The 14,942-nt window shown below is 42.9% G+C and overlaps 1 protein-coding gene across 3 annotated transcripts; it reads left to right on the forward strand.

Moving 5' to 3' along the window:
- Nucleotides 1-75: 75 nt before the first annotated feature.
- Nucleotides 76-10,679, forward strand: GNAT2 (G protein subunit alpha transducin 2). Of its 3 annotated transcripts, XM_058716290.1 has the most exons (8): nucleotides 76-432; nucleotides 2,121-2,163; nucleotides 2,451-2,592; nucleotides 3,312-3,469; nucleotides 5,898-6,026; nucleotides 6,258-6,387; nucleotides 8,076-8,229; nucleotides 9,232-10,679. In XM_058716290.1, the coding sequence occupies exons 1-8, from the start codon at nucleotides 315-317 to the stop codon at nucleotides 9,420-9,422; spliced, it is 1,065 nt and encodes a 354-aa protein (XP_058572273.1). In that variant the 5' UTR covers nucleotides 76-314; the 3' UTR covers nucleotides 9,423-10,679. The 3 variants fall into 3 exon arrangements, with proteins under 3 accessions (XP_058572273.1, XP_058572272.1, XP_058572271.1); XM_058716289.1 differs by having other exon boundaries at nucleotides 352-432; nucleotides 2,121-2,592; XM_058716288.1 differs by lacking the exon at nucleotides 76-432 and having other exon boundaries at nucleotides 1,170-2,592.
- Nucleotides 10,680-14,942: the final 4,263 nt, after the last annotated feature.

A 14,942-nucleotide genomic window follows, 5' to 3' on the forward strand; every position in this document is an offset into this window, starting at 1 on the left:
CACATGTCTTTGCCCTTTGTCATACTGAGCTCTTAATTGGCTTGACCCATCACATTGCTAGATAAAAAGGCTACAATCCCTAGACTAAGTAGGTCTCCAGCTGGGGTAGAAAGTCTCACCCAAGACAGGCAGGGGACGAGAACCTAGAGCCTGCTCCCTCACCAAGCCCCTTATCGACCAGCTTTTGAGGAAGACTACAAAACTGATACTCGATCCCAATTTACTTTTTCCTTATCTTCCATCTCACAGATAGGAAACCCTAGAGAAGAAGCTTAAGGGCCAGAAGAAGCAGCGGAGAAGGAGATAGCAGAAAGATGGGGAGTGGAGTCAGTGCTGAGGACAAAGAACTGGCCAAGAGGTCCAAGGAGCTAGAAAAGAAGCTGCAGGAGGATGCTGACAAGGAAGCCAAGACCGTCAAACTGCTACTGCTGGGTGAGCGAGATGGGAGGATGAGCCAGAGAAGAAGGTACTGCTCCTTCCTGCTTATCCTGAATGGTAGATGGGTTCTAGCCCACCCCATGGGGAGGACGGATGGCCGGTCATTTTCCTCTCCCCATCTGGTCTCAGGCTAAGGGATCAGGGCTCTAGGGCTGAGCATAGCCACCCCAAGGAGATGCAGAATACCAAAGCTACCTTGGAATAGTTCTGCTGTTCCTTGAACCAGGAAGTGTGCAAGGGCTGGGAGAGACCCATCCATCTCCAAATCTAACCAAACCCCACACCTCACAGCTTGGTAAATGCCGTGAACCCTGGGCTTAGAGTTACCTGATCTGCAGTCAGAAAGCTCTCAGTCAGTGGACTCAGAAGTCCTGCCATAGCATCAGTGCCATGTAGTCCCAGAAGCAGGCCCACTGGTTCTTGCCACATAAATGGGTTCCTTCTCCTTGCCTCCAGTAAACATTCTGTATACATTTTATAACTAGGGAGCCAGCCCTGAGGGAGGAGGAATGCCTACGGCAGTCCTTTCCTGGCTTTCTGTTCAGTAGCTGCCTTGAAAGCCCCTTCCAGATGGGAGGTTCATCAACTTGATGAGCCCTAAGCAGATCACAGGTCTGTGCTGAAAAACGACAAGCACCTTCTTCTGTTGGTCAGAGAGATTGGTCACAGCTGCAAACAGAACCTCTTGGTTCAATAAAGAGTTTGGGACACCTGGTTTAGGAAAAAAAACCCAACAGTAGTACAGAGATAGGCTAGCTGGGGGGTCTTTGCAGCAGCAGATTAGCTGGCTGGGCTGTTTCCAAGCCCATGAGGAGCCTGTGAACTGGAGCCCCAGGCGGTGGCACCTCCTTTTGCCCAGCCAATCTGTGAGCATACCACTGTAAGCTGGACTCAGACTCCAAGAAGCCCAAAAGCTACAGAAGGGGAAAGATATAGCAAGGCCACTGAGAGATCTTTTAAGCCTAAGCAGCTTTCTTCTACATTCAGGATAAGCAGCTTAAAGGGAACCAGCATAGACTAAATGGGAGGGAGATTAGGGCATCAGGGCAGTGCAAACTGGGGGAGAGAGTTGAAGGGTATGTGGAGGGAGAGCAGAGTGTAAATGAGAGGATAGTAGGGCATTTTAGCCAATAAGGGAAAAAGCAAGATGATGAAAAAAACTATTTCAGTGAAGTTATCCAGCTCTCTGCAATCCTGCTCCAAGATCACTCTCCTGAGTAAAACTGGGCAGAGGAGAAACGTGTTAAAGGAATTCCCTGACTCTATCGGTGGTTCTCAACGAGATTTTGCCACCACCCTCACCCCTCACCAGGACACTCGGGAATGTCTGGAGACATTCTTAGTTGTCACAACTGGAAGAGAAGAGTGCTACTGGCCTCTAGTGAGTAGAGGCCAGGAATGCCACTAAACACCCTACAATGCACAGGACAGCCTCCCACAAAAAGAAAAATAATTGTCCAGCCCAAAATGTCAACAGTGCAGAGGCTGAGAAACTCTGCTCTAAATCCAGACTGAATGGCCTGAGCTCAAGGCTGGCAGAAATTGAGGGCAGCAATCATCCCTACAGGTTGTCTCCTAACAAGACTCCCAAGCAAGCCCTGGCTTAGACTTCTCACAAGCCATCTACTGGAGGGTTGGGGAGAATTGGTGGAAACCTGAAGCATAAACATTGCTCCCTGCAGGTGCTGGGGAGTCAGGAAAGAGCACTATCGTCAAACAGATGAAGTGAGTAAGAACAAAGCCCCCCGAGGACTGAGGTAGGGTGATGAAGTCAGTAGAGCCAGTAGAGGCATGGAGGGTGAAGGGCTCTTCATCCTGAAGGCACCCAGATGTAAAGGATATAAAGAACCTGATTCCCAATGCCCCTCATCTGCATGCCCTTTTCCCCTCACCCTCCACTTTGGGACAGCAATAGGAATAGATTGTGTTCTTATGACCCTTTCAATCCTTCCAGATCCCCAATCCCTTAGGGCTGGTTACTCAGGTCCAACTATGGGCTGGGTGTCTTGCAGGATCATTCATCAGGATGGCTATTCGCCAGAAGAGTGTCTGGAGTACAAGGCCATCATCTACGGGAATATGCTGCAGTCCATCTTGGCTATCATCCAGGCCATGTCCACACTGGGTATTGACTATGCTGAACCAAGCTGTGCGGTATGTGGTTAACAGCAATGCGGTTAAGGTTGGAAGGAAAGGCTAATGATCAGAAAACAGGCAGCTGACAAGCTATGAGGAAATATGGGTCAGAAAGGAGTTTCGTAGAACTAAGTCCTACCTACTGAGCTTCCAGTCTTTTTACTTCAGTCTTGGAGAAGTGTGCAATCCCTACCTTTATAATACATTACCAAAACCTGTTCTCAGCTTCCTCTGCCTTTTTGTTTTATCTTACCATCTAAAATGCTCCCCTGGGCTCCTTGCCTGGCTATGGAACTTTTACATGCTAAATCCCTAGTTCTGGCATTTGTCTTTTCCTAGCTTTGGATCACTGAAAGAACAAAGGTGATGGTTGTCTACCATCTGATCTATGTCATGGTCAATCTGGTCTTTAAACTTCCAACCTCCCTGCGAGCAGAGGGCCCACATTTTGTGGCGGTACTCTTTTGAACTAAGGATGGGAGACAGAAACACCACAGAGGAAGCCCCTGGAACCTATTTTCCCCTAGACATCCTAGGACTGGAGAAATTGCCACCCTCTACATCTCAGAAGCACACTCAAAATTAATCCATATGTTTTCTTAACATCTTCACTGGCTGCAATCTCCATCTTAGGCTTTAGTAGCAATGCAAAATGCTTTCTTTTCAGTAGTATTCCCAGGAGCCTCCTGGAAAGCCATTACTCCTGTGTAATTCTCAGCCAGGTTTCTGCCTTACAGGATACTGGGCGACAGCTCAACACCCTGGCTGACTCCACTGAGGAGGGCACCATGCCTCCCGAGCTGGTTGAGGTCATCAGGAAGTTGTGGAAGGATGGTGGGGTGCAAGCCTGCTTCGAGAGAGCTGCAGAGTACCAGCTCAATGACTCAGCATCTTAGTAAGACTCTGACTGGGGAAGGGGTGGGATTAGCTATAAACAACCTTCTAGGAGAAATCACAAGCAGACTAAAATTTCAGGCATGAAAGCTGGAGTCACAAAGGACTGAATTCAGCGTGGATACCTGTTGTGTTGGGCTTAAGCAGTGTTTTACTATGCTTTGAACTTAATGCCTTTAGAGAGGGACACATAGTTGCCACCACTCTGCTGCTTCAATCTGGCTCACTGCAGCCTATAGAGCTGAAGACCCCCAAATTAAAAACAAATGTGCCCTGCTTAGTAGCCCTCAGACTGCTGTCCTCTTAAATTCATGCACATAGTCTCTCCTTTCAGAACCACAAACACAAAGACAGACCTGCAGTTCTGCCACATGCCCTCCCAGGAAACAGGTGATTAACGATGGCCTTTTCAGGGTGGAATATTCTAGCTGGTAACCTAGGTGTATTTACTTAGGCCACCAACCAGAAACAAATGCCTCCTTCACACATAGCATTTTACATCAGGGTGCCAGGGCAAGGGACACAGAAACTTCCAGGGCAAACCAAAGGAAGTAGGTCAGGGATTTAAAAGAACCAACTTTGCAAAGCTGATTTCCAAAAAGATAAGGTACAGAGAGTTTATCAAGCCTACCTCAAACAGCATGGTTTCATAGATGGGCATGAGCTCTGTAGTCAGACAGACCTGGATTTAATCCCTCTTCTGTCATCTAATTTTGTAACACAGTTATCATTTACCATCCACAGAGCACTTACTCACTAAGGCCCAGGCATTGCTGGGTGTGTGAGGTGCACCACCTCGTTTGATTATTCGAGGTAGATAGTACTTTTTATTAGTCCGATGAAAAACTGAGGTTCAGAGAAGTTAACTAACTTGCCCAAAGTCACATAGTTAAATGGCAGAGGTTGAAGTTGACTCCAGGTCTATTTGACCGCAAAGTTGAATGCTTTTTACAATATACCATAGTGCCTCTTGACCTTGGACAAGTTATTCAACTCTTCTGAAATTAACATTCATCTGTAAAATGGGACATGAAACTTGAAGGTGTATGAGGTTAAATGAGAATTTAAATGTGAAAATACTGGCATATACTACACACTTGTTAATTTTCCTTCCCTTCTTCTCTGTCATCCCACTTCACATCTGCCTTCCTCTTGTCTTTAAAAAAAAAGTTTTTTTCATGATAACTGTCAAACACATATGAAAGTAGAATAATACAGTGAATCACCTGACTTCAACCGTTACCAGCTCATGACCACTCTTGTTCCATTTTCTCTCCATCTCCCACTGGATTATTTTGAAGAAAGTCCCAAATATCCTATCATTACATACTAAAAATTTCACTATGTATCTCTCAAAAAAAAAAAAAAAAAAAGAGAGAGAGAGAGAGAGAGGCTCTTTTTAAAAAAGAAATCACAACATAACCATCACACCTAAATATTTAATAATTCCTTGATGTCATCAAATATCCAAGCCAGTGCTCATTTAAGTTTCCCCAGTTATCTCAACTGTTTGCCCCTCAACTTGATTCAGGATATAAACAAGGTCCATGTATTAAACTGATTCACGTCTCTTATGTCTCTGAAGTCTCTTTTAGTCTACTCCTGCTTCTTGTTAAATTTATTTTTATTTTAAAGAGAGCATGAGTGGGGGAGGGGGAGGAAAAGGGAAAGTGGGGGAGGAGAAGAGAGAGGCGGGGGGAGAGAGAGAATGAATGAATGAATCTCAAGCAGGCTCCACGCTCAGCACAGAGCCCGACACAGAGCTTGATCCCACGACCCTGGGATCATGACCTGAGCCAAAATCAAGAGTCGGAAGCTCCATCAACTGAACCACCCAGGAGCCCCTACTCCTGCTTCTTGTTGGAACTTTTGACACTCATTTAAACCACCAAATCTCGGGGCGCCTGGGTGGCTCAGTCAGTTGAGCGTCCGACTTTGGCTCAGGTCACGATCTCGCGGTCCGTGAGTTCGAGCCCCGCGTCAGGCTCTGTGCTGAGTGCTCAGAGCCTGGAGCCTGTATCAGATTCTGTGTCTCCCTCTCTCTCTGACCCTCCCCCGTTCATGCTGTCTCTCTCTGTCTCAAAAATAAATAAACGTTAAAAAAAAAAAATTTTTTTTTAAAATAAAAAATAAACCACCAAATCTTACTGAAGGATCTAGAAAACTTTGTAGCCAGGCAAAACTTAAGGAAAAGTTATCTGATTTGACTTAAATGCGACAGAACCCCTGCCACAACTGGGCATGCCTCTCAGCCCACACTCCCTTTTGTAAGGACACATGAGGGTTTGAAGGAAAGAACCCTAGATTTAACAATATGGACTCTAGTCCTGATTCCATCACCAAGTTAGTTATATAACTTTGGGTAGGACCTTTACCTTTCTTGGCCCTGGCTGTGTAAAGTTTAATCCATTCCAATCTCTTTTCTCTAGCTACCTGAACCAATTAGACCGGATTACAGCCCCCGACTACCTCCCTAATGAGCAAGATGTGCTACGATCCAGAGTCAAAACCACAGGCATCATTGAGACCAAGTTTTCCGTCAAAGACTTGAACTTCAGGTGAGTACACAGCTCTCTGGGGGGCATCACAGATACACACATGGTTCCCTGGGGTCACCTCAGATACCAAAAAAGGGGACTGGGGATGCCTCTTGGCCTTCACTAAAGCCCAATCTGAATAACTATCCTATTTGTCCCTCTTTCCTCCCCATTTCCCATCTCATTGCCGACTGGCCCCAAAGTGGCCACCCCTCTGTAAACACCAAGTACATGTGCTGCTTCTTCCCTCAGGATGTTTGACGTGGGAGGGCAACGATCAGAGAGAAAGAAGTGGATCCACTGCTTTGAGGGAGTCACCTGCATCATTTTCTGTGCGGCCCTCAGTGCCTATGATATGGTGCTAGTGGAAGACGACGAAGTGGTAAGTGGCCCTTACAGTAAGCAGCTTTGATAGACAGTCCCCCTGTGACCCTTCCTCTAAGCTTTGTGTCACCAATTCTTCAGCTTGGGTGATTTCAGCTAACATTGACAGTCTAGCAGTCCTCTGGCACACAAATCAATGCCTCAGTAAATAATTCTAGAAAAACTTTCCCCTTTTGCAGGTTCCAGGTTAGCACTTTGGAGGTCTAGATTTACTAGAGGTGAGCTTGGTCTCAAATTAGACATCCAGGAATCACCTGGATATCACACAGCTCACAAGAGGAACAGAGTATTAAAGGGACAAGGGATCACAACTGGGCAAAGCGCAGGGGTTACACTTAGGACTCTTCCAGGCCACCTATGGAAATAAAGAATAGGAGATGAAAATGATACAGCAGAAAAACAATGTATGATGTGCATCTTTGTGCAACAGGATAGAAGGGTTGGACTACTAACCTCACTTGGAAGCCTAAATATGTACTGTCAACAGGACTAAGGGGAGACCTGCAGACCAGGTTTCTCACATGCCACTTAAATTGGCACGTGGAAGACTACCTGAGGGGTGAGTCTCTTGAGCCTGCAGAATTTAACAAGATAGGAGCTCTGCAGACCAAGCGTCAGCCCACCCAGTCTTGGAGTCTGAGACAGAGAATATCAAGGCATGGAACATGCTAATGGAGGCCCATAGCTTATTGATAGGAGACAAAGCTCCTATACTCCCATCCCTGTCTCAGTTGTTCTCCCTTCTCCTTAGTAGTTCAAGTTCACATTAGAGCACTATGAATATCCTCTAGCCAAAATGTCTTATGGGGTCATTCATTTTTCAAGATCTCTTCCACCTTTAACCCTGAAGTCTATGAAGTCTTAAGGGGTTCTACAGGAGCATTAGCAATGACAAAAGGCCACAAAAAGTAGATTTGTTTTCTTTCTTCATTGGGTGAAAAGATTGAGCCCAAGTCAGATAATAGGATACTTGAAATCCTAAAGGCCCTGCTTCCTAAAAACAGGCTGGTCTGGGGCACTTGGCAACATCTAGACTCTGCAGATACACAGCACCACTTCTCACCTGCTCAGAGTGGCAATCAGAGGAAGAAATAAGGGAGAAGGGCTTGTGGTATGGCACTGAGAAATTCTCTAGTCCTCACCATTTGACACTGGGGCAATAATTCCTATTACGTTCCTGCCCACACAGAGATCCAGGACTCTGTAACAGAAGCTTATCAAAATCATCCTGAAAAGAAAAATTATCATGGAGATGCAAATGGGCACATGACAACTCAGGCCTAGTTTCAACTCTGTATAAGCAGCACTTACGGAGTCAAAGTCCTTCGCAGTGCCCTGGCTGCCAAAGATTGACCTAACATTTATTGTACACCTATATGCCAGCCACTATCATAGACACTCATATATGATCTCATTGAACTTCCATAACAACCCTATGAGACAGGGAAACTAAAACTCAGAAAAGTTCAGGGATTTCCCCCAAGTCACACAGCTATGACAGAAAAAGGATGAGAAAGGCAGCTAGATTTCTTTGGCCCTATCCCACCACACTAAAAAGAGATAAGCTATTCCCCAACTTTCCTCTTACATTTGGAGCACTAGTCTCTCCAAGGGGAACAAGAACAGGAAGTAGACAATAGCCCATAAGCTCAGTCTGATATCTCTGATGGTGTCTCCTCTTACTAGAATCGCATGCATGAGTCATTACACCTCTTCAACAGTATATGTAACCACAAGTTCTTTGCGGCTACTTCCATTGTCCTCTTTCTCAACAAGAAGGACCTCTTTGAGGAAAAAATCAAGAAAGTCCATCTCAGCATTTGTTTTCCAGAGTATGATGGTAAGTGTCAAGGGATGGAGATAATGGTAATGCTTTCTTGGTAATGACTGGTGATTGCCTCATTTCCTATACCAAGAAGACATAAAGGAACCTGTCTTTAAGAGGTACTAAGTGTGAAACTCCTTTGCTTTGCCAGGCTGATGATCCCTTATCCCTTAAAAAAATTTTTTAATGTTTATTTATTTTTGAGAGAAAGAGAGAGAGACAGCATGAGTGGGGGAGGGTCAGAGAGTGACACAGAACTCAAAGCAGGCTCCAGGCTGTCAGCACAGAGCCGAACATGGGGCCCAAACTCACAAACCATGAGATCATGACCCGAGATGAAGTCAGACACGTAACTGACTGAGCCACCCAGGCGCCCCCCCCGCCCCGCCCCGCCATATCCCCTTAATACTCAGTTCCTCTTACACGCTTTGTGATGTCCAAGTGATACTTCGATGTCTAATCTGAGAAACTTGGGTATTCAGTCGTAAGTTTAAAATCAAATGTCCCTGGAACAGAATAGACAGGATGCAGGAGAGCCACAGACTATTTAAATGATACCTCCCAGAAATCAAGGGCAGAGACAAAGAGATCCCTCTCCTCAATTCTGTTGCTCAACTCAAGTGATAAACACTGGAGTACAATAGAGAAGAGGACCCTCCCTTTAAAATTATGTTCCCAACTGCAGCTGTCCAACACATTTCAAGGATCAAGTGGGTCACCTAAAAAGTAAGTGAGCAGGGATGCCTGAGTGGCTCAGTTGGTTCAGGGTCTGACTCCTGATTTTGGCTCAGGTCATGATCTTGTGGTTCGTGGGATCAAGCCATGCATTAGTGTGGAGGCTGCTTGAGATTCTCTCTTTCCTCTCTCTGCCCTTCCCCCAACTTGTATGCAAGCACACCATGTGCACCTGCACTCTCCCTCTCTCAAAATATATAAATTTTAACATTAAAAAAAAAGCCAGCAGCTAAAAAGGGTTAATTTATCCCATTTCTTCACTATTTTTTTCTGGAAAACCAGGGAACAACTCTTTTGAAGATGCAGGGAATTACATCAAGAGTCAGTTCCTTGACCTCAACATGCGAAAAGATGTCAAAGAAATCTACAGTCACATGACCTGTGCTACAGACACACAGAATGTCAAATTTGTATTTGATGCAGTTACAGATATTATTATCAAAGAAAATCTCAAGGACTGTGGGCTGTTCTAATCCTCATCACTCCTCAAGTATACATTCCACAAACAGGCTTGGAATCTGGTTCATTTCAAGCAGAAAAATCATAGATCAATATACCATGGCATGAAGAGTGAATCCATTCTCCCTTGGAGACAGACTCTACATGATCACAGCTGTGTCCCATATATTCTTTTCAAAGTGGGGTAGCTAGTGCAGTTTAAAGAATACAAACCCAAGAGTCAGAAGACCCATGTGCCAGTACTGGTTCTGCAATTTACTACAAAGTATAAATATTTCATTTCTCTGAGCCTTGAGTCCCTCATCTATAAAATGAAGGTAACTTTTCTACTACTTCACAGGGTTATTCTTAATGATCACAAACATAACTGAAGGGAAGGAACATAAAAGCTGTGTGGTCAGAGTCACAGAAAGAAATCCTATGTAAAAGCAGCCATTTATGAAATTCAAGACCAAGTTTTTAGATGAACTATCCCAAGCACAATAGCAACTTTCCCTACTGTCTGGAAAAAATTAAAAAATAAAAAATGAGATCTCAGCAAACGTTACCATCATTTTTTACTAACAGACCCTATGTGCCTTAGCTCAGAGATCTGGATCACTGAATAGAAGATGTAAGTTTGTTAGTTTCTAAGGCACATGTCTAAAAATGATCTTTATTAAGCAGACTCTCTCTCTGCCCCCCAACTACTGTAAAAACTGAGTTTCCTTTATCTCTGTAAGTAACTGTCTCAGGTGCACAAGACACTTTCTGAATAAATTTAGAAGACTTCAACACACTCCCACTTGGAGTATTAATGATTTTTATTGCTACCACTTCTCGATCACAGAATTTAGAGTAACTGAGCAAACCTAGAATTCTCATTTCAACTGCTACATGTTTCAGAACAAAAAAAAAGCAGCTGCTCTTGCTTTGGGCATTGAAAATCTTTACAGTTGGATCCATGTGATGCCTGGCTGAAAACAACATCTCCCAATACAGGACAACAAGTAAATTATTTCTTTGAACTCCTTTGAGGGGAAACGAAGCTTGCATTTATCTTGACAGGAGGTGGCGAAGTCAAGTACAGATTTAGCATCTACAACTACTAGTGAGGAAAGCTCCTGGCGTCCAAGATTTAGTATATAAAAGAAAGTGTCAATTAAAATGAAAATCTGTTCCTTGCCAGAAACACATATTCACACTTAGCCTGTTACTAGCAATATTGATACTAGAGAGCCATATGAGCTTGAAATACACTGAAGAATAAATTTGCAGCTGTTAAAATTGGACTCATTTAATTGTCTTTTTGATTCCATGAAAAGAAGTCAACTTGGGAGAAGTACCAGAGAAATAAGGGAAAGTACTCTGACTATTGCCAATTATAAAACTTTACCACATAAAAAAACCTGGGCAAGACTTCATGCATCCAAGAGCTCTGTTCAGGGACTGTTTCTAAATGGCATATTCCAACTATCACTAACCCGTTTTGCTTTAACTCCATATACAGGGGTTACGAGCCTTTTTTTGCATGATGGATCCCTCCAACAGTCTGATGAAACCTATAGACCTCTTCTCAGGATATTTAAAAATGCATAAAATTATAAGGGAAACCAACATACTAGGAATAAATTCTACCTTTGGAGCCCTCAAGTCCCAGGTTAAGAATCCTCACTCCAGCTAAGATCTTGTCTATTCAGGCCCCATATCTAATTTATCTCACTTATCCCATCTTCAGATAGGGTAGCCCAACTTCCCCACAAATTGTATCAGATTGTTTACTTCTTTTATTATCTTCTCCTTGCTCTTTGACTCTAAGCAGGACTTGGTTAGAGGCCAAACTATAAAAGTCTACCCTAGGCTTCTTGGTTATGGATGTTCATATAGAACCGGCCCTATAGTCCAAGCATGAAAATAGCCAATGGGCCTGGTCTTCTGGTACTCTACTCACTCTGCTGTCTCTGTCTTCTTTTGCTTCCTTTTAAATTTACACTATAATGTTGAATTTTATCATCAGAAATTCTTTCTTGTAACAAGGTAGGTCAGAAACAATTCGACCTGATTTTCATGAACTGCAATCTTAATTCTTAAAATGGTAAAGCTAGAAGGAAGTTTAAAATAGTCCAGGCCCATCACTAGTAATTTATAGATAAGAAACTGAGGCCCAGGGAGAAGGAGTGTCTTCATCAAGATCAAACTGCTAGGAAGTAGCAGAACTAGAACTCCAAAATAGGTCTCCTGAATCCCAAGCCAGCATTCTATATATGTACCATGCTACTGAAAGCCCACCATACACCACACTATTCAGTCAATTTTCTCATTTCCCTAAGCTCCTCCCACTCCCAAATTCTTGGTTATTTTTAAATTATGCCATCTCTAAACCATATTTAACAAAATCATCTCCAAACTGAATACAAATCAGTCTCAAAGTGGAATGTGAAATTAGCATAAAATAACAAAAATATAAATAACTTTAAGTTTGTTCGTTGAAGGTGTAATTAATATCCCGTTCATATCCTTAGAGGGCAGAGATCTTAATGTAGTTCCCTTGCAGCGCATTTAGCCACTGATGACAGTAAGCCAAATGTGAAGTATGTTCCACTTCTTGTAGATCTGATGACAGTTGCTTTTCTTTATCTTTTTTACAAAAATACAGTACAATTAACACAAAAGGACAAATACTATACGATTGCACTTACATTCCCAGGGGCTGGGAGGAGATGGGAATGGAGAGTTAGTGTTTAATGGATACAGAGTTTCAGTTTGGGAAGATGAAAAAGTTCTGGAGATGGGCAGTGGTGACAGTTTGCGCAACAATGTGAATGTGCTTAGTGCCACTGAACTATGTACTTAAAAATGATTAAGATGGTAAAGTTTATGTTATGTATAGTTTACCACAATAAAAATATAATGGAAAGAATACAACAGAATCGGAACTGTGCTTTTACGTTCTGTGGATAAAAGCAGCACAAAAATTCAGTCTTAAAAGCAATATAAAAGACACATTTACTTGTAACACTTCCTACTCTGATAAAAAAAAAAATTCACGCAACATGTACCCCAAATAGTCCAAATCAGGGTAGCCCCATTCCCGAGGTAAGAAATAACAGCATTGAGAACCCACTCTATAACTGGAGATGTGCCGTAGACCAAAGTGTGCTGGCCATGCTGGGTGGAGAAGGTGGTGAAGGGTGAAGAGCTCTTACCTCCCACTGCCCTCTCTACCCGGCACAGCCCCCGGAGCACAGATTCCAGCAGGCTTCAGTGTTGGCCCAGGGATTGCAAGTGTGCCAGAGCTTCTGGTGATCCTGCTAGGTAAAAGCATGAAGACATTTCTGTGAGGTCAGACAGACATAGTGCAGACTGCAAAAGGGAACTTTTCTGCCATCTGGCCATGAAAAGGCAAGCACTAGTATGAACAGAAATAAAGAACTGAATTTAAATGCAAAACAAAGACCTTTGTTTTTACCCAGCTGCACAAATTTTAGAGAAATTTACAGTTGAACTTCATTTCAGGTGTTCAAAATGAATATGGGAAAAGTGATGCTGAGAAAAGACGGCCAGCTACAATGAATACAACTGTTGGGACTGCCTTATAAGATTACTTGTTTTGCAGTATAGTATAATCTTGAGTATCATAAAGAATATTTACAAAAGCACTTTTAAATGTTATTTCGATTGCCTCAGGATTACAGAATGTCATAGCTGAAAGGAATAATTTAGTCCAACTTTAAGTAACAGATGAGAGATGTTAAGACAGAGACTTCATAGATGATTGGAAGCAGGGAAAAGACCAGAATCCAGAGTGACAAACAACTCTCCATAAGATTCTGAGAGATCTCAGGACCTTTATCCTCCATAAGCACAGATGAACAGTTTAGGAAGAACAGAAAGAACAGGTAATTTCTTGTGATTTGTTATGTCTACTGGGAATCTCTCTTACATTTAAACAAGCCTCTAGGTAAAAATGTTTGGGTAACTGAAAGGAGTATGGGGGCAGGAGACGAGGTTGGTGGGGTGGGGGGTAGTAGAGGGTAGGAGATAAGCCACATTGTACAAAATTTAATATTCCAGCTGTCAAAGATCTTACATCTGAATGCTAATACATTGAGACGGTGTATCCCAGCAGTGTTATTTGCTAATATTGGATTATTTCTGCTACCTTGTTGATTTCCACTAGCTTTCAGGAAGAGAACACGGGGTTAGCAGCAAACATACATAAGAGTCTTCTATTTGGCTGCTCAAACAGTCCTCTTATTTATCTTTTCCCTAGCCTTGTTTCAAAAGGACTTTCCAGTCTGTAATTTAGAGCTAGCTAGCTTTGCTCTTTATCCACCAACTGTAAATGAATATTCGTGTTATTTCATATATATAGTTAGACCTCTGTCACAGGATTTTGTCTTTACTTTGAGGTAGCTTTCCATTTTCACTGAATAAATGCAGTAAAAAAAAAAATTAAACCAATGTTTGGAAACTTCAAGTGTTTTGTCTTAATTATGTACAAAGATTAAATACTCTGTATCAAAAGTGTAAGAATGTTCTTTGACTTAACAGTTCTCATACTAGTTTTTTTGGTGGACGGCACTCTAAGTCACATACAAAAGGTGCTTCTGATTTCTTGGCAAATAAAAAGTGCCTCAGTCGTTTACTAGTGACTTTTTTAAGGTTAAATCTGTCTACTGTTTGTGTTGATCTTTAACATTGGGTCCCATTCAGTTATCCCCCAAATGTTGGCCCAGGTTAGCTTCATCAGAACCACCTGAGAAATGTTTTTAAAAATACATGTTCCTAAGACCTGTAGACTTAATTTAGTAGAGTTTAGCCAGGGAATCTGTATGTTAATCTTGCACCTCAGGTATCTACTACCATATAACCTTCTTTATTATCTCTCACTCCTAAGAAGACTGGAGTTGAGCCAGGTATGTAAGCCTGACATAGTATCAGAAAAAACTGTCCTGTCCCGACTTGTTCTGGAGTATGTTCTCCTAGCAGAAGTAATTCATATAAGTTATGAGAAAATGGGGGTGGGGGTTAAAACTTACACAAAGGTAAAGGAACACAGATCTTGACCATCCAGGAAGTTCATTCCTTGTACCTCACCTAAATCTTTTACTTCCTGCTAACTAGCTCCTAACAAGCTAACTAACTGCTAACAAGATCAACTTTTGATTTCAGTCCCCTGAGCAGCCTGGTTTTCTCTTGTGCTTAGACAGCCATAAAGCTATGTGGAGAGTTGTGGCTGGTCCAGGTCAGATTTCTGACTTGTACTGTGAAGCCTGGAGAATGAGCTGGCAGTACTAGGAAACTGAAATAACCTTGTTCTTCAAGTTAGTATAAGAGGAACACCTGGGTGGCTCAGTCAGTTGAGCGTTCAACTTCAGAGCAGGTTGTGATCTCACGGTTTGTGGAGTCAAGTCCCACATCAGGTTCTGTGCGGACAGCTCAAAGCCTGGAGCTGTTCCAGGTTCTGTGTCTCCCTCTCTCTCTGCCCCCTCCCCAACTCATGCACACGCGTGCTCTCTCTCAAAAATAAACATTAAAAAAAAACTGAAGTC

This window comes from Neofelis nebulosa, chromosome 2 (assembly GCF_028018385.1).
Source record: "Neofelis nebulosa isolate mNeoNeb1 chromosome 2, mNeoNeb1.pri, whole genome shotgun sequence".
Taxonomy (NCBI): domain Eukaryota; kingdom Metazoa; phylum Chordata; class Mammalia; order Carnivora; family Felidae; genus Neofelis; species Neofelis nebulosa.

What these genes read in the sequence shown, in the direction of transcription:
- GNAT2 (XM_058716289.1), top strand. Translation starts at nt 2,230, where the DNA reads ATGGAGGGTGAAGGGCTCTTCATCCTGAAGGCACCCAGATGTAAAGGA. An exon ending in CTCAATGACTCAGCATCTTA is followed by an intron (nt 3,470 to 5,897) that starts GTAAGACTCTGA and finishes TCTTTTCTCTAG; the next exon opens with CTACCTGAACCAATTAGACC. An exon ending in GTCAAAGACTTGAACTTCAG is followed by an intron (nt 6,027 to 6,257) that starts GTGAGTACACAG and finishes TTCTTCCCTCAG; the next exon opens with GATGTTTGACGTGGGAGGGC.